Here is a 23,523-nt window from a genome sequence, read left to right as displayed (position 1 = left end):
AAAAGGGGGGGGGGGGGGGGAAACGTGATCACACACACTTTACAACAAATTTTACAACAAATGCAAAGGAAAATCTTCTTCAACTACGGAACATTAAATGTGAAGCGTCTGTTGTTCCGAGTCTAGTCAGTGGTCTACGCTTTGCCTTGGTGCAGTAACACTTAATTGTGCTGCTATCTTTTATGCTGTCGTGCTAACTGACCCTTCAGTTGATGTTTCACGTTAGATTCGACCGCCGTCAAAACCAGATCGAGTTGACTAAAATGTCCGACTCCATCTCTCCTCCATCTCTCATTCCACTTTGACTACCCCTCCCTTTAGAAAAAAATTGTGACCGATGCCTCACCGCGGTGGTGAAGACGACGCCCGACTACTGCGCCGGAGTACTCGGGTTTTATTTAGACCAGCGACGGCCGCATTTCGATGGAGGTGCAATGAAGTGGCGTTTGCGTGCTGTGCGATGTCAGTGCACGTTAAAGATCGCCAGGTGGTCGAAATTACTCCGGAGCCCTCCACTACGGCACCACTTTCTCTCTTTCCGCTTTCTCTCACCTTCGTCCCTTCCTTTGGCGCGGATGGCGGCGCCACAGAACAATTAGTGTGACAGATGCTGCGCCTTAATTGTCTGTAAAATAATTTATTTATTTATCCTTTTAAACCATTGAACTTTTGAAGTTTCTTCAAAGTTTTGAAAAATCTCAAAGTTGATTAAAATGTCGGAGCGAACCCGACCGTCGGCGGCTGCGTTTCGATGGAGGAGAAATGGATCGAGGCGTCCGCAGCTCGTCCGTGTGGCGTGTGACGTTAGTGCAAGATGGACCTTGGTCACCTTGGTCGTTGCACGCAGATGCACAGATCCTCAGGTGGTCGAAATTACTCTGAAGCCCTCCACTACGGCTCCTATCTCTTTCTCTCGTTCTACTATTGTTATACCTTGGATCCTTTAGAAAAAAAAAAAAAATGTGACCCATACCCATGGAGGAAGAAAAAAACTACTTCCTCAATGCCCATACCGCCCATACCTTGCCCATACTGCGCTTTTCCTTTTCTGTAAACCAATGAAGGCAAAGGATAGGGGCGCCGCAGCTGTTCCAGTACTTTTTTCAGGAACACTAGTTACTAGGTTCAGCAACTTCCGCCGTATCCATCTATTCATCCATCATATCATTACCCTCCTCATGGAGGAAGGAAGTTCTTTCCTTCCTCCATGACACCTTTTTTCTCTTTCAGCGACCACAGCGCCACGGCGGCCACGGATCGCGGCGTTTCGGAGAGTCTCTCCTCGACTGCTTCAGAACTTAACGGCCTTCGTACTCTGTGACATGGCGGACGCCGGTGCTCCGAGTCGTCATGAGAAAAGCCTTGGTTTATTGACTACAAAGTTTGTCACTTTGCTGCAAGAAGCACCAGATGGAGTGTTGGATTTGAAAGTGGTAATGTATCAAGAAGTCTAGTTTTACTTGTACTTTTCGCACCGTTGCGTTATGTGCACCTGCGTTTGTATGCAACGCCAGCCAGTTTTAAATGGCCTCACAGAACCCCAGTAGCGTTTGCCGTTTGTTTCATTCTTTTTCTTGAGTGCACCTTACACGAATAGTAAATTCGCGGGCTACATTGTTTGTTAGGTGGGCTCGAATTTTTTTCTTGCTTGATTATTAGGAAGGGAAGTTTTGTGGATGTTCTGAGCGGGCAAATTGTTCACAAGCGTCTGCGACGTGCTGCACAACTGTGCTTTAATGTACAACAACGTGGTTGTTTTACAAATTATATATGTGTTCATGGTGAGTATTTAGTTGTCACCTAAATGTTGCATACTTTGCTTTAAGCCAGATTGTGTGCGTTTCGAAACGTGCATTGCTTAAAGTCCACAGACACGTGCAGTGTCACTCCTCTCGCTCATCTCTGTGCATATCTTAAAAAACCCGCAAGCATGTGTATTGTCGGTTGTCACTGATCGCTGCAAAATGCTTGAGTACGCCTTGTTCGAACTGCTGCGTTTTCTTTCAGGCTGCCGACATCCTTGCAGTGAGGCAAAAGAGAAGAATATATGATATTACGAATGTGCTGGAAGGAATCGGACTGATTGAAAAGAAGTCCAAGAACAGTATTCAGTGGAAGTATGTAACTTCTGTATTTTTATCTCATTTTTTCTTATTTGTGTGTTGTAACCGCTGCAGTGATTCTTGGCGTCCGGCTGCACAGCCCGAGGCGTCGGGATCGAATTCTGGCGGCAGCTGCCGTTTTTACAAGATTGCAAGTGGACAGATGCAAAAATTTGTGTGTGCTGTACGACGTCACTGAAAATTGGAGAATACTGTTTGGTAAAAATTAAACCGTAGCAACCGGAGCACTCTATTCCGCTACGGCGTCCCTCGCGCCTACATACGAGTCTGGCGTCCCCCACCCAACTTCTTTTTCTTCAGATCAGTAGCGCAGTGTGCATTTAGTGCATTGAGTTTTTTTATGTGTTTTACCCTAGATAGGGTAACATTTTATTTTATTTGTAGGGTTAAACATCCCAAGGCAACTCAGGCTGTGAGAGACGCCGTAGTGGACTCCTGAAATTTTTACCACTTCGGGTTCTTTAGTGTGCACTGACATCACACAGCATACGCACACCACTCCACTTCACCTTCATTGAAACGCAGCCGCCGGCGGTCTGGTTCAAACCCGGGCACTCCGGCACTGTAACTACTGCGTGGCGGGGCAGATAAGGTAATAACAGCCTAATATAATTTATGTATTTCTTAAGTCATTTTTTCACATCTTTAATAGTGAGCAACCGACTCGCATCACACATTCAATCAACTTTATTATTCATTTCAGCTTAGAACCTAAATGGAATGCACACATTATATTAAACTGTTTGCTCACTGTCCACGACTTGTTCGCACACATGGATTATATTAAGAACAGCTTAATATAATCCACGCGTGCGAGTAAGTCACGGACAGTGAGCCGAAAACACAAAAGCGACAGCATTTTCTCTTTATTGCAGTGCTCGCGTCGTGCCACCAAAGGCAGTCAAATTTTTGGCAGGACGAAAATAGATGTTATTCCGGGTGTCTCTTTAAAAATCAAATGCTTGCGGGTTGAATCCTGATATCTTCTCATGTCAGACATCACAAAAATAACAGTAGTATTTATGTTGGTAATTGCACACCAGGGGTGCCCACCTGTAGCCTTTTCCAGCAGCAGAGGAAGGAATTCAGGGGTGGAAATGCTGCTCCAAACTGCATTTCCTGCTCCATCCTGCTCCAAAATGCAATATTGCTCCAAACTGTTTGCCTTGATGTTCTGTCATCAAATTTAGCAGAACACGGGAACAATGTCATAGCACCAGGGCCAATGATATAATGCATCTTGGACAGGGCTTAATACAAATGAAAACTTTGTAAGGGAAGGAAGCATGGCGCATAATAAATTAAATATTTGTTCGCAAGTAAATTGAGTATGAGCCACCTGCGATTGGAGATAATTAAAAAAAAAATGCATTGCTCATGTGATGTAGCACCTCTTCCCAGCCATTTGAATTGCCGGTGGAGAGAAGCGAGAGCAGCAAGCAAAGCAGATAGAGCAAACTACTGTGAGCCGTTAGGGAGGAAACTTGCCTGACTGCAAAAACTGCATCAGTTATTCTAATGGTTCTGCTGTGAAAACAAGCAGATACTTCACCACCGAGCCTCTGTCAATGACAGGCCTACGGCAGACAAAATCATACTTAGCGTTATGGGTTGGTGCACCAAAGCTGACAATTACTAGGAACCTTCTCAAGAGTGTTGTAAGGTGTACAGGGCCTATCGCCAAGATATTAAAAATGAGCCCAGCATTGCTCAAGCAAAGAATGGTGAACTATTGGCAAAAGACAGTGAAGTAAAAAAGCTGAAGGATGGAAAGGCTACCCTTCAATGCCATCTATTTATATCCCAACGCTGCTCCAAAATGCTTGAGCCTGCTTCCACCCTTGAAGACCTCCACTATATTTACAGACAAGACAATCGAGGTAACGCTGCGGTCTGCAATCCCACAGTTGGCAAAAAGCACGGGAGCGGCACTGGCACCAAGATTGTCAAGGCGTGTTATTGTGGTCTGAAGGGACCTTTTTGCAATTTATCAGCCAAGACTTAGGATCAAAAGGACCCCATGTTTGGGGGCTTTGAGGTGTATTCCAAATAAATGAAATAGAGTAGATATGCACAAGGTAAGGAGCAGAAATGTCATGCCCACTAATCTGAACTCCAAATTAGTGTCGTTGCTAGAGTACACCGAAGTGGTAGACTCGACATTTGAATCTATCAAGTCAAAATAGGTAAATGCATTAGGTCAGACTAGATGTTCAGGTATGAAGTGCACCAGCAAGTGTTCTGTTTGCTGCTAGTCTGTTCGCAGTTGTTGCCAGCCTGTGTTATATATCTTTGCTCTTGTCAGAGATGAGTGCGAAGTTGGAAAGGTATTAAACTTGCATAAAAGGAAATCAGATTGGAGACTTTTTATTTCAGAAAAAGAAAACTGCAATTATCAAAGGCATTTGACTTTACAAACGTTCTCCAATATTTAATTCAAACGCCCCAAAACTCTCGTTTCATTGCTCCAAAGCTGCTCCAAAATGCTCGAGCCTGTTTCTACCACTGGGAACTTAAGCGAAATGGGGATTGTGTAGCATGTACCTTGCCAGCTTTGGTGACCATGAAATTGCACAGAGGGTGAAGTGCTTTTCTAATACATGCTAGGTGAAGGCTGTGGCTGCCCTGCATGGCAGGTGATAATGCGTGGCTCAGTGGAGCCTGCGCATAAGTGTGTATGCTTGCATTTTGCGTGTTTCGGTACAGCACGTCTCCAGCTGCACATTATCACTAGATGTTGTGCATGCAGTTCAAAGTTCGGGCACCTGAAACAAGATTTTGCCACCATGTGTGCTTTTGCTAACAAATCTGGAACTATAGCTCCTTCACCTGGAGGCTGAGAATTGGCCGACATGGGCTCCTGGTACTCCTGCTCTTCATGTTTCAAACAAGGGCACAAAGGTAGAAAGGTGAGGGGGCCTGTCATGATGTATGTGTCTGTGAGGAGAGAGGCTGTCAGTTTAAAATATACCACCACATATGCAATCTCGCACATGCAGTTCTGCTACTTGGGATGATGACTGACATCTTGCTTTTAGCCTTTATATTGATTGTGCTGCACAGCTGAAATATGTTCATGCTTTGTCTTACGTAGAGATGTTGCATTTTTTGCGCAGAGGTGCTGGGCCTGGCTGCAACACGCTCGAGTTAAGTGAGAAGCTGCAGGTGCTCCAGAGAGAACTCGACGAACTTGAGGCAGCTGAAGCTAAACTAGATGAGCACAAGGCCTGGGCTCAGCAGAGCTTGCGTAACGTCGTCGACGATTCCTCCAATGCGGCGTTTGCCCATATTACCACAGATGCTCTGCGAATCTGCTTTCCTGACAGTACAGTGTTCAGCCTGCGCGGACCTCCTGACACAATCATTCGCGTACCTGATATCAGGCAGGTGTGTAATCGATTTCTTGAATATGTACTTGTTTTGCAACTTTGCATGAAAATTTGCTGTGGCAAGAGTGTTGTGTTGTGGTGGGTTTTATGGTGCATAGGCAACTAAGGCCATCATGTGTCAAAACTCTGGGTAAAGCAGTTTCTGTTAAAAATAAGTCAGAGTTTATTAGCTTTACTTCTTTTAAAAAATCGAAGACTGAAGAAATGTCGACGAATGGCATTTTCTCCTAGCAAGAGACTTGGATGAAATGGGATGTGTTTACTATAGAAACACATAAAATGTTTCCTCCTAATTTCCTCATATTTCATGCATGATATTAAAATGTGGTTTACTGTCAGCTGTTTATTGCTTTTCTCACATGTAGGTTTTTCTTGTCTGAGGAGTATGAAGTTGTGTGTGAGATGTGTATGTCCAATGGGGAGGTGACGCAGGATCACTTAAAAAAAATGCTCTTTATGACTGGATGAATTCCATTCTTGAACAATAGACTTGACCAAGTGTAGCTTGTTGTTTGTTTCATTATCCCATGATGCCTGCCATTTAGCTGTTAGTTTAGTCATTATAAATTTTATACAGTCTTTACGGGCGTGTTGACGTGATTTATTTCAGTGTTATGAGCTCATGCAGCACATTCATCCGCTTTCCCATTCCCACTGATCCCCATGTGGCTAAGGACCCAGCAGATTTTTATAATCTGTTCTTTTTTTATATTGTGGATATCTCCAATTAAGGGCTCCGTTGCATTTTTGTGGTGCAGTGCTGTAATTACACTTAGATACTGTTTTTGATGTTTTCTTTCATAATGTTTTCTTCTGCTACAGAGACTGCGTAACATTCCGCAGTGAAAATTGATTAACATTCAGATAGTCGCACTGTTTGTTCCTATTTGTAACTACTGCACTTCCAACAGATTTTTCTGTTTTCGAATCATCAGCATAAAATGCTGTATATTGCTTGTATGTTTCATATATTTCGAAAACCTCCTGTAATATGTGCTCACGGATTTTTGATTTTTATGAAAGCGTGTTTGCGTTAGGTTGCATGCATTGGGAAAACTATAATGGTGAAAGTGAATTGGGTGTCTGTGCAACATTTGGGAAAGTATCCTGTATATTCAATTCTCTGCATATTTCTTCAAACCGAAGGATTAGTGGTCTGACAGCACAAGGTTTGTTGCTGAATAGTTGTCTGGATGGCGTTGTTGTCACGACAGTGTAATAGGTGTTTTGGGAGAGACCTTATTTTCAATACGTACGCGCAGGTAAGCATCATTCTTATATCTGCTAGCGGCGGTTCATCGGTTTCCACATAGATACTATTTACGGCGGATGTTCTGTATGCACCAGCTGACAGTCGAAGGTTTAAGTTATGTACTGGGTCTAGTCTTTTTAAATATGATGGTCTAGTGGAGCCATAAACAATGCATCCATAATCTATGCAAAAGGCAAGTCCTATCAGAGCCCCAGCGTTTTCGTGAAAGTACCTTTAGGATATTAAGGGCTTGAAGCTTTTTCTTTAGTTGGTTTATGTGTGGCAAGAATGTAAGCTTTCTGTCAAATGTCATACCTAAAAATTTGTGCTCTTGTTTCACTGGCAGTTCAGCTTCATTTAGATATAGAGTTGGATCCGTCTGTAGGCCTCTCTTAAGTGAAAAAAGAAACTACTGTTTTTTGAGTAGAGAATTTAAACCCATTCGTGTCTGCCCATGTAGCTAACTTATTTAATGTTATCTGTATTTGCCTCTCACATGATGATATGCTGGATGATGTACAGGCAGTTTGCAAGTCGTCAACGTAAAGTGAATACATAAGAGTTTGGGATTGCTTTACTTATACTATTCATTTTCACAACAAACAATGTAGTGCTTAAAACACATCCCTGTGGTACGGCATTCTCTTGGATAAAGGTTTTTAACATAGTTGTGCCTAGACGAACATAAATGAGTGGTTAGAGAGGAAGTCACTCAAGATGTTTAGCATCCTCTCACGGATCCCAAAGTCTGCAAGGTCACGCAGGATTCTGAACCTCCAAGTTGTGTCGTATGCCTTTTCGAGATCGAAAAAGACCACTAGACAGCGCTGTCTGTGTGTGAATGATTCTCTGATGGTATTTTCCCTGACAAACAAGATGGCCAGTTGTACAGCATGCCTTCCTAAATCCACACTGATGAATGTCAAGAAGCTCTTGGGATTCTAGGATAAGCATTAATCTAATATTAAGAATACTTTCAAATGATTTAGCAAGACAGCTAGTTAATGATATTGGCCAATAACTGCTGGCCGAAGTTGGCGGCTTATCAGGCTTCAAGAATGGTACAACAAGAGCTTTTTTCCATGCCTCCGGTATCTGTCCTAATTTCCATATCTTGCTGAAAAACTTTAGAAGAGCTTCTACAGCTGGCTCAGAGAGGTGGGAAGCATTTCATAATGTACATATCTTGTCTGGGCCTGGGGCACTTTTTTTTGCCAGTAGATAGAACTTTATGGATTTCCTGTAGTGTAATTAAACTGTTAGACAGTTCATTGCTGCCACCGTTAGTTGGAAGTTTGTTTTTCAGCTGTGATTTTATATCTTGGGAATGATTCTGTGTAGTGGGTAGAGCTAGACACCCTGCAGAAGGTGTTTACAGAGTATATCTGCCTGCTCCTCCAAGCTAATTTGTACACCCAGAGGTGTTAGGAGAGGGACTGTGTATGGGGAGTAGGTACCATCTAGCTTGCGAACCTGTTCCTATACCTTTTTGGATGTGCTGGAACTGTTGATAGATGAAGCATAGTTTTTTCAAGATGTTTTTTCTTCACTGCGGCAAATATATCTTGCTTTTGCTCTTGCTTTCTTAAAGTTTATTAGGTTCTCATTCATTGGGTGCCTGCGAAAGACACCCCAGGCTTTATTTTGTTTTTTTGCTTTCTTACATTCCTGTGTGTCCCACAGTTTATGATTTGGTCATATTATGCCAGAGGACTGGGGGATAGCAAGGTGAGCAGCATTAAGGATATGGGTCGTGAAAAGCTCATTTAATTCATCTATACTGAGGCTATTTGAAAAAATTTCTTTTAAATTTGCTTCTAATTTGAACAATGACCAGTCAGCTAGGTGGAGCTTCCAGCGACGTGGTTTACAAGGGATGATTGATGAAGAAGATAAAAGTTTAACCCTTTCGCTGGTGGGCGTTTCTGGCCGTGACACACCCCCAGTGGTGGCTTGGTTTCAGGGAACGAGCATAGTGTTTTTATTTTATTATGATTGCTATACAGATAGCATAGTCAATTGGAATCTGCACATTTTAGTGTTCTGCAGGTGTTGTTAATTAATCATTATTACCCTGATTATAAATTAGATAAAGGAATGATAATATAAGAAAAAAACTTCTCGATACTTCTTGAGAGCCCGAATCTAAGCTCGGCTCGTATTTATAATCAAAAGAGCCATCGCTCCAGTCTACAGTCGAAGGTCCCGCGCGGTCAGCCGTCCGAAAGTAACCGCGCGCACGGAGAGCGCACTTTCGGTGGCCTGAACAATGGAGAGAAATGGCACGTTGTGAAATAAAGATGACAGATGACCAATTAGCCCCATAACTGTATTACCGTTAGTCCAAACCGGCGCGGTCACATACTATACAGTTAAACCTCTGTGTAACAAACTTCCATGTAGCGAATTCCTCAATGTTACAAAGTTATTCAATTCTCCAATACTTGCCAACATTGAATTGCGTGTATTTTAAAACTCCGTGTAATCAACTAACTTGTTGCGGCGGTTGACCTTGGTATAACAAACTCGTGGCACCTGACGAGACGATATAACACGAACTGACATGAAGGGAACACTTACAATCACAGCGATCTACTTCGTTTGATATATCGGGCCATGCTTCGGCGCTGGCGGTGCATCTACGAGGCAGCCACAGTAGTCTTTGCTGCTTAAGCTTTTGGGATGTGGCACTACAGTCACTTATGCTCAAAATCAGTGAAATATAACAGAAAAAAAGTAAAAACAAAAAAGACTGGTCAAGCAGTTGCCGCCACATAGCTGTTTGCGAGCTCTCGTGTGTGTCTGTAATGGCACGGCCGCTCGATGGAAGCGCACTAGGGGCGGCCTGCTACGTCGCCCCAAACCGGCGGGAGGCGCCTACTTCCCGTCGCCACCGCCGCGGCGCCACCGTTAGCGGAGAGCTGCGCCTGGCTGCGCTTTCAGGGAGGCGTCGGCGTGTTAGAAGCCTTTTATTTTAAGAATATAAGAGCTCCACTTTACACAATTTGGCAACACGAATTAGTATATACTGCCATGTCTAGTGTGACCATTTCAGCACTTAGCGCTTGCTCGGCAACGATGTATACTGGAGTGTACCCCGAAAAACTTAATCTGACGGTGGGTCAAGGCCACTAGATTGGAGAGCTTGCATTACAGTGATGTTGCATTCGGATCAAGTTGTTTGTCACACGAAAATGTCATCCGGCTGTGAACAATTCGAAGCTGTTCAGCTGCCATGGTAGCCTAATGCATAACCACTTAACTATGTCGCGAATTCCGTGTGTCATTTTCATACCACTTACTCATTCCTGCATACAGCTTTTATACACATATTGATGTCAACCTGTTCTAAGCTGACAGCACTATCCAATAAAATATATTGTCCTACTGTGAGCAACCTCTGTTGAAATGCGACATGTAACCAACCTTTCTCTCATTCTGACAAATGTTACATTGGAAATATGAAGATGTTTATTAGGTTAAATCTACATATAACCTGGGATCTTCGACTCAGTTGGAGACCTTAAACTTTTTACGCCAGAAGGCTATCCGTCATGGCATTCCGCATTTTGCATGACCGAACTAAGCGCGCTTCATAGAGCCGATCTGCCTCAAGGTGCTACGTATATGCGCCAAAAGTTTTTATTACTATTTTTATTGGCTGCTCGCAAACCCGTACAATTTTTGCTGGTTTGTAATTTTCAATGAAAGAACGCGCGTCGAGTGTTCCTGTTGTGAAACTCTTAGCTGCGATCACAACAATGTTCACGCTTCAGAGCGCAACTGCAGCCGAGGTTCAGCGAGCAGCTGAGTACGCTTATTAGATGACCACACAAAAAAAGGAAGAAAATTACCAATCATAGATGGAAAACCTTTCATGAGAGAGGTTTATGCCATAGCCATAAATGTCGCTCCACTGTTGAGTTGACATTTCCAGCCCAGCTCGCTATCAGTGGGTGCCGCAACTTAACAATATCTTGCATAGCGCCTCAGCATGGGCACGATCACTGTTTTCATAGATTAGCTGCAGGTACCGTGTACAGTGAGAAAACAATGATGAAATCAAAAGTTTACACAGCTTCCTACTTGGCCAGACCTCTTCAGACTTCATCATCCTGTTAATGAAGGTGCTCGTAAGCTGACAAAGCTTGAGAACTTCCTTTACGGGGTACATCAAGCCTCCATTGTCCTTGGTTTTCATCAACCTGTAACTGGTCGAGTTGACTCATATTTCCTGCAACAGGCTTTTGCACGACTGACGTGTCGCCTCAAAACCGTTACCAAATATCGCATAAATTAAGCAACAACCTGGTAGTGATAAACAAAACTTGAGGTTCTTAAATCTCCTTGCAGAGCCTCGTTAGAGTACCCGCTCTTTGCTACCTGCTTATTCACCGTATCCCGTAATTGCTGCCTCTGTCGCATATCATTAGAATGCAGTCTTAACCACTCGCATTATATGAAATAGCACCCTACACATAGCTATATAAAGTCCCTCTTTACTGAAGCCGTACGAACGTGCCCTATAGGAGTATAGTGTGTCTGACTTGGGATCTAAGGGTCCCACTTTCAATAATTCCCATTTCACCCTTACATCTTATTGATTCTCTCTGATTTGACAGCTCCTGCCACATTGAACATGTCATGTGTTCTCATTGCGCCAAAGGTGTCTGGCCATATCACCAACGAACATGCCTCTTACCAGAGAGGTATTTTTCCGACTTTACGCCGACAGAGCGGGCGCCGAATTTTCTGTGGAACATGGCTTTTCAGTTTATCGCATCAACTTAAACAGTCTCAAGAGTATAAACAAATGTTGTATGCACAGGCTTCTTTGCTTGCAAGGCCACTCAGATTAGCGCGTCAAAATTTAGAACAAATTGTGTGCTTATATAAAAAAAGAAAACGCTTCGTACCGTTTTCTGATATGTCCTCGAAACATAACCTGCGAGAAAAGCTTCTGGTGCTACCTCATCGTGTTCATCTGCTTCACACCACATCGTTAAAAATCCTAGTTCACTGGCCAGCTCCCTGGTACCTAAATAGGTTAAACAACGTGACAGGAACACAGGAAAAGTGGACCACACGACTAGCGCGATTGTGCCGTCCTCTTCTGTGTTCCCGTCACGTTGTTTGCACTATTAACCTATAATTAATCACCGACAAGTCCAATATGCTGTCCCTTGTAGCAAATTCAATGGCAGCTGATAGGACATTATGCTTCCGCATTTGGACTTTTTAGCCTCAGCGCCGCTTTCATTTCAGAGGAAGCGAGTGCATTTCCACTCCTCGCATCTGCCTTAGTCTGAAGCGAGCTCAGCAGATAAAGTTTGAGGGTCTCTTAGATGTCTCTTAAGCGGAGGACGGCGAAAGCCTACCCTTGTCCTATCATTTGCCTTTCATCTTTTGCCACAGTTCGTCATTTTAAGTCGTCGTTTGATATATTGGTCGTTTCCCAGTCGTGATGAGTCTGCCTGCTTAGTCATTGTAGCCATATACCACTCATAACTAAGCAGGTTACTCATTTAGAATCAGCAGTGGTCATTACACGTCATCCTTTCACATATTCATCATTTCGTAGACATTGGCAGTAATGATGACTCATGCCTAGCTATTATAGCCATTACCACACATCGCTAAGCACTTGTACTCATTTCTAATCAATTGCGATCATTACATGTCATAGTTTGATATACTGGTCATTACAAATCATTTTAATAATTATTAACCATTATTAGTCATTAGCATTAGTCATTACCTCTATCAATGTCTATAACTTTTATTGATTACCTATCACCATCAATCATTTTCATTCTTAATCTTCCTCCTTGCACATCCGCTTTTGCGACTGACACACCAGTGCACAGATGCGACGCACAGATTACAGTCACAGCTTCTGCGCACAGATTTTCGCTCCATGAGCCTAGATCGGCTTTCGCCTTAAAAAACAAATGCATCCCGTCTCAACGTTAACGTGCTTGCACACGCGCACACAAAAAAGTTTGCGTTTACCACACAGACACGAGGCGAATGCGTCCAGAAAGGAAGCAAACCACGCGCTCAGAGCCGGCGACCCCGGCAGCGACGTGTCCCCGAACAGTGGCGCCCTCAGCAGAAATAGCGGGCGCAACTGTAAACTCCCCAAGGACGCGCTTGCCCATTGACGGCGGCGCGATGCAGCAGGCCGCACCCAGTGCGCTTCCATCGAGCGGCCGTGGTAATGGGAACAGTGGAGAGCGACGGTGACGTGAGGCAAGAAAGTTGGTTTCCTGGGGCAAGAGGGAACATGCATGAAGACGCAGGTACTTCCTCGCTCAACAGCGGCAGTGCAACCGCTTGCGCTCTCCCCCAGACTGCGACTTCTCTGCCACCCCCCTTTCCCTGCCCCTCTCGTAGACGCTTCTTGTGAGCTGCGGGGGAGGTGAAGGCTGCTGCCGTAGTCTCGTCCCCCCCTCAGCGCGACCGCGGAACCTTTCGCCACTTCTTTAATTTTGCGTAATTTTGATTTACAGTAAACACTTTCAAAGTGGTTTCTCTTGCCTTCAATTCTTAATTTGGTTTCTGTTCTGCATTGTCCTTTCGAGCTTTTACGCAAAAAATTGCATATAACGAAAACCTGGATGTCACAAAACATTGCGGACATTTTACAGTTTAGTTATAACCAAGTTTAACTGTGTTTACACGTATATAATATGAACTTTTTTTTTCTCACTTGACTTGTTTCAGAACACATCTCATGTTATACTCGAAACAAAGGTACAAATAAGTAGCACTCTTTTCTCACTTGACCTCAAGGTAGCTACAATGGTCTTACCACTGTGTTTGCAAGTTGTTGGGAGATGCAAACTTTGAGATGGCTTTGATGCTGTGCAGCATGCACAGGTGGAGTAGAGGGTGGCTGTGGACATGGAAAGAAGTGGGCGCACGCTGTTGAGAAACAGGTGGGAATGGAAAGAAAGACAAAAGGGCATGAAACTCATAGCAGCGGTGACACAATCGTGATGGGTTTTGTGAGATTGCATGCATTAGGGTTTCAAAGGCTTTGGTGCGGTCGATGCTGCAGCTATTTCCATAGTATTGCATCTCAAATAATATTGATGCATTCGTTGCTTTGGTATTTTTATGAGTCGCTTATGATTTAGAAACTAGAACTAGACAACGAGCACCTGGTTTCCCTAGAAAATCGAAGGACAGTGAAACTCGGCAATTCTGTATCGAGCTTCCAGTCTGAAGTTCACCTAGCTCTCCACTTTCCATTTGTGTAATTTTTTTTAATGTGAGTTTTGGTTCTGTTGCAGGCTATTGAAAAGGCTCACTGGCTCTATGCAAAATCTGAGCAAGGTCCAATCGATGTGCTGCTTCTGGACAAAGAGCTTGAGGATGCAGTAAGTTTTCTCTCTCTCTCTCTGTTTTTTAGTGTCAGCAATGGCTCAGTGCACTTGGCTTCTGAGCCAGGCGGCCTGGGTTCAGTCCTGGCCATAGCAGCTGCATTTCTGTACAGGTGAAATGCGGAAAGCGCACCTGTGGGGCTGCTGTACTATACTATTTTGATTTTATTTTTGTTTTGGACCAAACCTAACAAAACACTTCAGTACTCTTGTTTTCTTTGCTGATTTCAGATATGTACCATATTTTTCAGTACTTGTACCTGTGTATAGGTCACAACCCTCCTGCAAATGGCACTTCTTGGGAAAAAAAATATCACATATAAGTTGCACTAATGCATAAGACACACCTATTCATTCAGTAATTGCCGTGAAAATGTGCTGAGCATCTCTTCGCGAGAGTGGGCTAGGAAACAAGCGTGCAGCCGCTGCCATACAGAGATGTTGCTCAATCTGTGTGCCACCTTTCCGCATGCTGCTTTTTAGAGGGTTAGGTCCTGGCCTGTTCTCTGTGGTTGTGCTTACTGTCCACGGCACAGACCTTGGCAGCATGCCAAGGTGCCGCATGGAGTGTTTGCTTTGGCAAAGCCGGGTTGGACTGGTTAGCTTGGCAAACTTTACAGCATGCCAGGACCTGAGTAGGCACTGAGTAGCATAACAGATATAAAGCTTGGTAAGTAAAATATGGGTCGCAGATTGGGAAAATACTTTCCGTTTTTTGGCTCGAAAGACCCTTATTCTCTTGTAAGACCCCTGGGCCAGCGTGGCACTTGTACACAGTTGTGTACATTGAGTGTTGCCAGCTCCCTCCCTCCTTACCTCCATTTGCCCATGCGAAGAAAATTTTATATGGGAAGAGGAAAAAATTGCATGGTTCAAATGAGGCTACTTCCCCCTAGTGGTACTCACATAGGGACATAAGGGAGCCTTTGGGGGAGGGGGGAACCACCACCTGTGCTCCCGCACTCACAGGACCAGCGAGGTACGAGAGGTCAAGGAGAGCACATCTGCGCTGCCTGCCTCGCTCCTTTGCCGCAGCTGGGTTCAAAGTGCATTGTTGGAACTTGTAACTCTGGGAGTGTGGATGGGACGGAAAAGGGACAAGGAGGCCGGTTTACGATGAAGTAGCTAGGATATTTTATATAGATATCACATCGGTTCAAGGTCCCTAGATGAGGACTGCAGTTACTTTAAAGTATTTTATTTAGCTCGCTCAATATTACAACGAACGACAAAGAGCGAAAGGCTGCCAGCCACAGCTTGAAAGACTCCCTGCTCACACAGTGACCGGGCTTGAGCATTTGTGGGATAGTACGAGATTTGTAGTTTGTACACAAAAAAGCAGTATATTAGAACAGAGAATTACATACCGCATATGTTAAGTGCATTTTACGAATGATGCACACTGAATTTGTCAGGAAAAAAAATTACGCATTAAAATTGCTGCAAAAACAAAATTTGAGTGGGAAACAAAAGACGTTGAGACCCAAAAGACTGAAACAAAAACATTGCATCAGAGAGGTGGGGTATCACAGCTAACTATATTGCATGTTTTTCAGTGGTCATGCCATGTTTTGCATGAATGTTCAATTAGTTCGGGAAGTTGCAGCACAATGATTGAGTATGATTAGGGGTGCGGCAGAGTGAAAAGGATCATAAGTTGTGGTTTTGCACTAGATAGGCAGGTGTGTTTAAAATAAATCGAGCATTTAAACATGCAGTCAATGTTACTAGAAGAGCAGTTTTATACATGAGTAAAAGTCTCGGGGTGTGTAAAGTTGGTGGCATGACAATGGTAAGTTTATGAAAATATGCATAAGTGTGTAAATGGGGCGGCAAGTTAGCAATCATTTTCGCATTGCGTTTTTGTGTGACAAATATTCTGACTATTTGCTAGGTATTGCATTCCAGATGCGGAGGCGGTACATGATAGATGGCAGAAGGAAAACACTATAGGTTAGAATTTTCATTGTTGTTTAAAGACTGCTTGCGGCGACATTGGATGCCAACTGTTTTATTTAAATTTATTATGGACATTCCATACTAACTATGCGTCCCACAATCAGACAGCGTGGCGTGTGACCGTCCACTTAGCTATGTTCTTCCACACAAACATACTCGAGATTGTTTTGTAGCACTCCGTACAACCGACAACAACGAAGTAGTGGGTACTCTTCAGCCAGTGAAAGTGGTGAAGGATGTTTCTTCGTAGATCACAATAAGCTTTGCTACAGCAAACGAGCATCTTACCTCACTACAACCAGCTACAACAACGCGCTTCCCGCAGAGCGCGACCTACGCAGTTGCCGGAACAGTGCAGGAAAGGCTGTGGAACCCGAGGGAGCTTTCATACCAGCCGGCAAAAAACTTCTCGCCCCTGAGCGGCCCCCAGGGAGCCAGTTCCAGTCTCCGAAGGCGGCTCCCTTTCACAGCATTCAAGTTGAGAGGGGTGGGTTTCTCCCTTGTGTGAATACCCCTTTACACACACACACACACACACACACACACAATTAATTTACCCTTTTTTGTGGAGGGCTTTTTGCATAAAGAATGTACAGTAGAACCTCTGTGATGCAAATCTCACGGGGAGATCAGTCACGCAGATCTGTTTATGTCTGAGAAGGTTTATTACAGTTGCGCGGACACAGCTCGCCACTCGTGGTGCATACAGCGCGACAGGCAATCGTGACGTTGGTAACAAATGGGCCGCGTGCCTCCACGGACTTCTTGCAGCGCATACAGCATGACGGGAGATGGTGACGTGCTGGCTACGCAGCACCACAACTGCTTGCCATGTGCACAGTGCGACTAGCGGTCACGAAGTCTACGATGTGCGGCCTGTGCGCACCTGCCGTGTGCGTTGCCAACTACTACTCATGGCCGCGTGCTACTGCAAAGTTTTCGCGGCGTAGAAAATGATCGCGATACTGGTGATGTGCAGTCCACCCGCCTCTGCATACGTCTCGTGGCACGGAGATGCCAGCATGCGGGCCACGCTGTGCCGCACACTGCTCGCGTATCACGATTGCAGAGCCAGCAATGTGCGGTCCGTGCATGCACGCTGCGTACGCTTCCGCCAGCTGCTGCGGTTTGGACGTCTGTGGTTCGTGGGCCATGCACCGCTGAAAGCTTTTTGAGGCATGAGCCCAACAGACAGTCGCGACGTCGGCGAACTGCTGACCTAGCGTCACTGCAAACTGCCTGTGTGGCGTACATATAGCGCGGCTGGTGATCGCGGAGTCAATGATGTGCAGGCACAGTGTGCGTAGTGCTCAAGGTTGCAGTCTGCATGTTCATATCATCCGTAGTAGTGGCGTGGGAGTGTATTCAAAATATCCGAAATTTTGCACATTGTACACAATGCACTCGGGGAATTTTGTGAATTCGTATCAACTCTATTCATATCACCGAGATTTGACTGTACTAGAAAATGGCATTTTTAGCATTGAAATTTGCCTGGGCTTTTTGTTGCATGTCTTAGTACTCTTAAATTCAAACTGTTAAGCCATAGCCTCTTTTACAATGCTTGCCGTATCATACCAAAATGCGTCCAAAGTGTTCTTTCCGCTGCACTGGTGCCACACTATGGCATAGCTGGTTCACACTGTGGATGCAGGTGAAATTGTCAGTTTGCCCATAACAATTGTTGCATGGGCAACTTTTGTTTTCTGTTGACTATGGTGCATAGTACAGTTTTCACCACGTCACTAGCAGCGAGCAATGTTTAGGAAACTGATGCTATCAAATTTCGCTCATTTTCTTCCTTAGTAGCTGTGCATTTTGAGTGACCAAGCAGGCAGCATTTGCTATAAAAGAGGTCTTAGTGAAATGTTCAAGCAGGTGCAAACAAGCATGAAATAACTGTACTGCTGTAATGCGTTTCATTTGCAGGGCTCACCCAATGGAGCAGCTGCAACTGCTCCCAGTGCAGCTGCGCCTGCACCTGCCTCCAATGCAGCTGCGCCTGCACCTGCCTCCAATGCAGCTGCATCTGCACCTGCCTCCAATGCAGCTGCATCCACACCTGCCTCCAGTGCAGCTGCATCCGCACCTGCCTCCAGTGCAGCTGCATCAGCACCTGCTTCCAGTGCAGCTGCAGCTGAGGCTCCTGCTGATGATGCTGCAGAAGTTATAACTGCTGCTGCTCCAGAAGCGGCATCACCAGTAAAACGGGAGTCTGTGGAGGCTCAAGATATTCAAATGGAGGAAGTCGTATCGGCTGATTCAGAGCCACCTGATGCCTCTTCGGATCAAGAGTCTGGTGAAGATGATGAGAATCCCCTTCCTCCTATGCCAATGACTCGCCGCAAGTCTCGCCAGCAGCAGTTGCCGACTAAGCGAAAGCTCAGTGACTCCAAGGCCCCTAATGTGAGCTGCTGTTGCATGCAAAGTGCTTCCATTGACTTTTTGGTTTGTTTTAATAGTGACATTTTCAAGTGGTAGTACTGCTGGAGTTCATTTGCTAACAGGTGGAGTTGGGGATAAATTTTTCACTATGGTATAAAGACTTGGTTCTCAGTTTGCCTATGGCAGGCCATGGTGTCTAGCAACCAGGAAAACTGGGAATTGTCAGGGAAACCATCAAAAATTTCGCCAAGTCAGGGAAAATTACACATTATATTCTTCAGTGCATTTTCATTTTAAGCTGGCGCAGAGCAAGTGTGTTATTCAAGCAGATTTTTTTCTTTTTGTGCTCTCTCGCCATCGCGCGGCTACCACAGTGGCCGCCGCGCTAGAAGGTGAGGCGCGATATAATACTTTGACACCAGTGCATGGCTGAGCTGCCACAATAGAAGAACCGATACGCTCGTGAGGTGGGTACTCAATAAAATATGCAAAAGCGCTACGTGGAGTAGTACGCGACAATAAGCGGGAATAACCGCGCGGTCAGTGCGAAAGCGATCAGCGAGCTGTGCTGCTATGGTCCCCGAAAAATGCGAAGCGCATGCGCGCAGCCTTATTGGATTGGATTGGCTCGGCTGTTTGCAGGGTGGGCGGCTTGCGTGCCCTTGCTCGTGCTCTGAGGCTGACATCAGTGCGCTTTTAATTTTCAGTAAACTTTTGAAATTTTTAACGGCCATTGATAATAATGACAGGCTTTTCACTATTGTATATTGCTGAAAGTGGTTAATAGATTTTTTTTTTTTTTCATTATCATCAGCAGCTACATTTTTTAGCCTCTTCACTCGTCAGGGAATTTGAAGTGAAATAATCAGGGAAAACCTGGAAAAGTCATGGATTTTAAAACATTAGCTGTGGTTTAGCTTGTGATATAAACCTGAAGTTATGCGAGAGCTATCTGCATGGCTTCACTCAGGTCCAGTTTGAAAGTAAAGACATGGCTTTTGCACATTGTAGTTCACTCTATGGTTTCAACTTTATTGTGCCTTAGGAAGCACTTTTGACCAATACAGTGCGATGAAGTGAAAGCGTCTGTTGCGCGGTGGCCCGAAGCCCTCTACTGCAGCACCTCTTTCTTTCTGTTTTCACTCCCACCTTTGTGATGACGCGATAGCGTAAGCTACCAGCCAACATATAAAGCTCCGCTTTAACCGAGCCAAATGAATGTGCCTGCATGGCCTAGGGATAACGTGAATGCAAAGGTTTTGGCAGGCTGGTAGTGATATCACCCTTTCATATGAAAGGAGAGGCAGCTCCTGCCGAAAGTAATGCCAGGAAGTCCTACGTCAAGTTAGTGCTCAAGAATACTAAATTTATCATATTTCTGGAGCCGCTAGGGTTCTATGGTGTCAAGCCGGCGTTTTGTACTCGCCCGCGTGCCGCGGAAACGCCTGCAGCCACCGGCAAAGGCACCGGCATGATGAAGCCTGGTTCGACTGTAGCGCCACTCGCTGCGCGGCGCTCCAGAGTTTTTAAACTTAAGCTGGTTCTAGTAACGTTGATAAAAGGAGAGGCCCGAGTTGGCAGCTCCTGCCAAACGGTATTTCAGGAAGCCCTATGTCCAGTTAGTGCTAAGCCATGTCAGCTGTCAGCTGCCAGCTACCACCTCCCACGACTTATTTCTTCGCTCTTCGGATAGGCACGGCGAAATGGCGAGACTGTAGCCAATGTAGCTCTCGCTACAAAACTTGTTGCTGCTTCTGACAGCCTACCCTAGCAGATGCAGCACTTCACTTTGAAGGGCCACTGAAATGCTACCTCAGGTAATATTCTAATGCAAGAAATCCACAAAGGTCATCCTTATGAGTATTCAAGTCAAATTTGAAAGCTTTGCATGGAGAATATAATTTACAAATTTTTAAAAAGTGCTCCTCACAAATGATTGCGGCGAGACGAAAACCTCCCATGTGACTTCACATGGGCTTGCTGGCCGCTCCTAAGTTACACGGGCAGGATGGGGTGGGGTGGAGCGCCATTGAAACCGCTTTATTTCTTTTTTCTTCTTCCGTGCTGGTGGGAATTGAATTGAGGGGGAAGACGAGGAGCATCATTATCGATCGCCTATATCGTCAAGGCTAATAAAGTTAGCTTTAAAAAAAATGTTTACGTTGCGGTGACAATTTATGGGATGTTGATTGCTTATGTGTGTTTTCTAGTTTTCGTACATCGCTTTTCATGGGTCCTTTAACCCTTTTGTTGTCGGCGTTTCTGGCTGTGACACACCCCCAGTGTCTGCTTGGTTTCAGGGAATGAGCATAGCGATTCATTTTTTATTATGATTGCTATACAAATAACATAGTCAACGGAATATGCACATTTCAGTATTCTGCAGGTGTTGTTAACCCTTTCGCTGTCACGAACGTACCGGTACGTTTTCGCGCTTCGCCCCGCAGTGTCAGCAACGTACCGGTACGTTCTCTATCGTGCGTTCAAAACTTCGCGCCTGAGCGTGAAGCTGCCATGCTTGGACAGTCTGCGCCATCTGTAATATCTTTCTACAAGTTCGTATTTTCACCCCGCGTTGTGGTGGTATGTATATAGTGAAGAGTATGGAGCAACCGCGCCCACCCCCACCACCTTCTTCGCTAGGGGGGCGTGGTCGCTCCGCGCGCGCTACTCTATCGCGCTAAGTGATCATGTGATGCGCGGGGCTTGCATGGGCTCAAGGGTTGTTCTGCCATCTGCTGCCGGCTTGCAGAATTTTATTTTTATTCTGTTAGCGTGTCAGCTACGACGCATCACGTTCAGGGGCTCGCCCCGTTGCCTCTCGCCTCCCCTCTCCAGTAGGTCGACGATCACTGCTTTCGCTCTCTTTTGTCGCGTCTTTGCTTGCGGCTAGCAGCTTTAGCAAAGGAGGTTTTTTTAGCATCTTTCCATCTCCCTCTGTCATCTTGATTTCGCAACTTGCCATTTCTCTCCATTGTGCAGGCCACTGAAAGTGCGCCCTCCGTGCGCGCGGTTACTTTCGGATGGCTGACTGTGCGGGACATTGGACTGCGGACTGGAGCGATGGCTCTTTTGATTAAAATACCAGCTAAGCTCGGATTCGGACTCTCAAGAAGTATCGAGCAGTTTTTTTTATATTATCCTCATTTATCTAATTTATAATAAGGCTGATAATGATGATAATGTTAATTAACAACACAAAACACTAAAGTGCGCATAATCTTTTGTCTACGTTATTTGTATAGCAATCATAATCAAAAATAAATCGCTATGCTTGTTTCTTGATATGCTCGTTCCCTGAAACCAAGTCGACACTGGGGGTGCGTCCAGGCCAGAAACGCCCGACAGCGAAAGGGTTAACATCATCATCATTTTTGTACCACTAGCAACTATGGTATTGCGCTTTCTGTTATCATCATTTTTGTACCACTAGCAACTATGGTATTGCGCTTTCTGTTAGCTTCGAAGTCTGAACAATCTTTTCATTTTTTTTTTTCTTTTTTGAAAAATAAGTTGAATATTCTGAAGTTACAGAATTTTTAAGCAGTTTTGCTGCTCTGATTTCAATCAGCGTGTTCTTACTCGCGCTGCACATCCGAGAGGGCACGTTGCCGCCTTTCGAAGGCGTTCGAAGTCTCGATAGAGTTCTGAGCTCCTCCATTGACTCGATAGCCATTGAAACCGCCTGTGTAAAAGCGCTTAAATGCCTTTGAGTCGATAGACTTATCGGTTCGAGGGCCTTCGAAATGCCCTTGAGGACAGGGGCATTATAAGCACTGAAAATGCTTTGGATATTGCACGAGATGAAATGTAATAAAATTCAGAAAGTTAGGCCTAAGCAATTCTGTAGAATAAAACCATGCACTCAGTTTTATATATATTTTTATTCTACATAATGCAGTACTTTTGAGTGCCAGCTATTTATGGTGAATTGAGTATTGTTTTTAGGTGGTTTAAATGAAAATTGATAGATGATTTTTTAAAATTTGAAATAAAGTTGTCAATTTTTCTCATAATTTTGAATTTTGGTCAATTTCAGAGTAATATGGAGAACGAAAAGAGAACTCCAGAGCTGCAAATTTTTCCGGGAATGCAAGGCCTGTGTAATATTAAGAAAAAGTTTCAGTGGCAACAATTCACTGAATTGTGCTAGAATGTAGGGCTAAATATTTAATTTTAATGTTAATTTTTATAATTTAAATTATACAGTCAAACCCGAACATAACGAACTCGGATAGAGCGAATTATGTTTTATATCGAACACTCGAATTTCCGCTAGCATTATGCATATAAAATGTATTTTTTGTAACGAATTGCACATCGGATGTAGCGAACTGAGCGCGCACGATCAGTCGCCAAATGCCCGCCAGCGGGCGGGTTTTTGTGCCGGCTCCGAGTATTCTCCGGGCAGCCCACGCTGCCGGGCCGCAATACTTCTAGCGCATGCCGTTGTCAGATGGGAGGGGGATTGGCAACGGCTCCGTTCCCCAAGGTCTCACACAGCGCATACGTCGTCACACGCCCGCTAGGGTTCTCCACTGGCCGATTCCGCGTTGTCTTCAGGTGGCCTTGGCCCGTGCCGCGCTTCCGTAAAACATCCAGCTCTACATCCTGCAAGATGACGACGAAGCAGCGGCGTGCCCTACCGCTTTCCGGCAAGCTGGAGATAATTCGCCGCGGAAAAAAAGTCTGACGTTGCCGCGCATTTCAAAATTCCGCGGAGCACATTAAGCACCATTTTGAAAAACCAGTTGGCCATCAGAGGCAGTGCACAGGAACGACCAAATGGTACGACCAAATGGTACAGGAACGACCAAAAGCCGTAAGCTGGCACAAGCCGGCTTACGACCAAGTAGAGAAAGTGCTGTACCAATGGTTCTTGGATGTTCGCACGCGAAATCTGCCTGTCTCTGGCCCCATGCTGCAACAGAAGGCAAAAGATTTTGCCTTCCAACGATTTAAAGACCGCTACTCCATCACTGGAAAGGTGGTTGCAGGTGAAAGCCAAGCAGTGGACGCTGAGAGTG

The 23,523-nt window shown here is 44.9% G+C and overlaps 1 protein-coding gene across 3 annotated transcripts in view; it reads left to right on the top strand.

The window, feature by feature from the left end:
- The first annotated feature begins 1,229 nt into the window (after positions 1 to 1,229).
- LOC146205598 (uncharacterized) overlaps positions 1,230 to 23,523 on the top strand; it is a 99,322-nt gene continuing 77,028 nt past the window's right edge. The window contains exons 1-6 of one of the 3 annotated variants that reach the window (XM_084590287.1): positions 1,230 to 1,433; positions 2,008 to 2,117; positions 5,240 to 5,510; positions 14,063 to 14,149; positions 16,437 to 16,598; positions 18,041 to 18,517. In XM_084590287.1, coding sequence (XP_084446413.1) covers positions 1,323 to 1,433; positions 2,008 to 2,117; positions 5,240 to 5,510; positions 14,063 to 14,149; positions 16,437 to 16,598; positions 18,041 to 18,517 — 1,218 coding nt within the window. In that variant the 5' untranslated portion in view covers positions 1,230 to 1,322. The remainder of the gene's footprint in view (positions 1,434 to 2,007; positions 2,118 to 5,239; positions 5,511 to 14,062; positions 14,150 to 16,436; positions 16,599 to 18,040; positions 18,518 to 23,523) is intronic. The other 2 variants (XM_084590286.1, XM_084590288.1) reach the window with 2 other exon arrangements.

The sequence above is a fragment of the Amblyomma maculatum genome, chromosome 1 (assembly GCF_055883805.1).
Source record: "Amblyomma maculatum isolate TAMU_Amacu chromosome 1, ASM5588380v1, whole genome shotgun sequence".
In the NCBI taxonomy this organism is placed as follows: domain Eukaryota; kingdom Metazoa; phylum Arthropoda; class Arachnida; order Ixodida; family Ixodidae; genus Amblyomma; species Amblyomma maculatum.
This window is presented reverse-complemented; position numbering and strand designations above follow the sequence as displayed.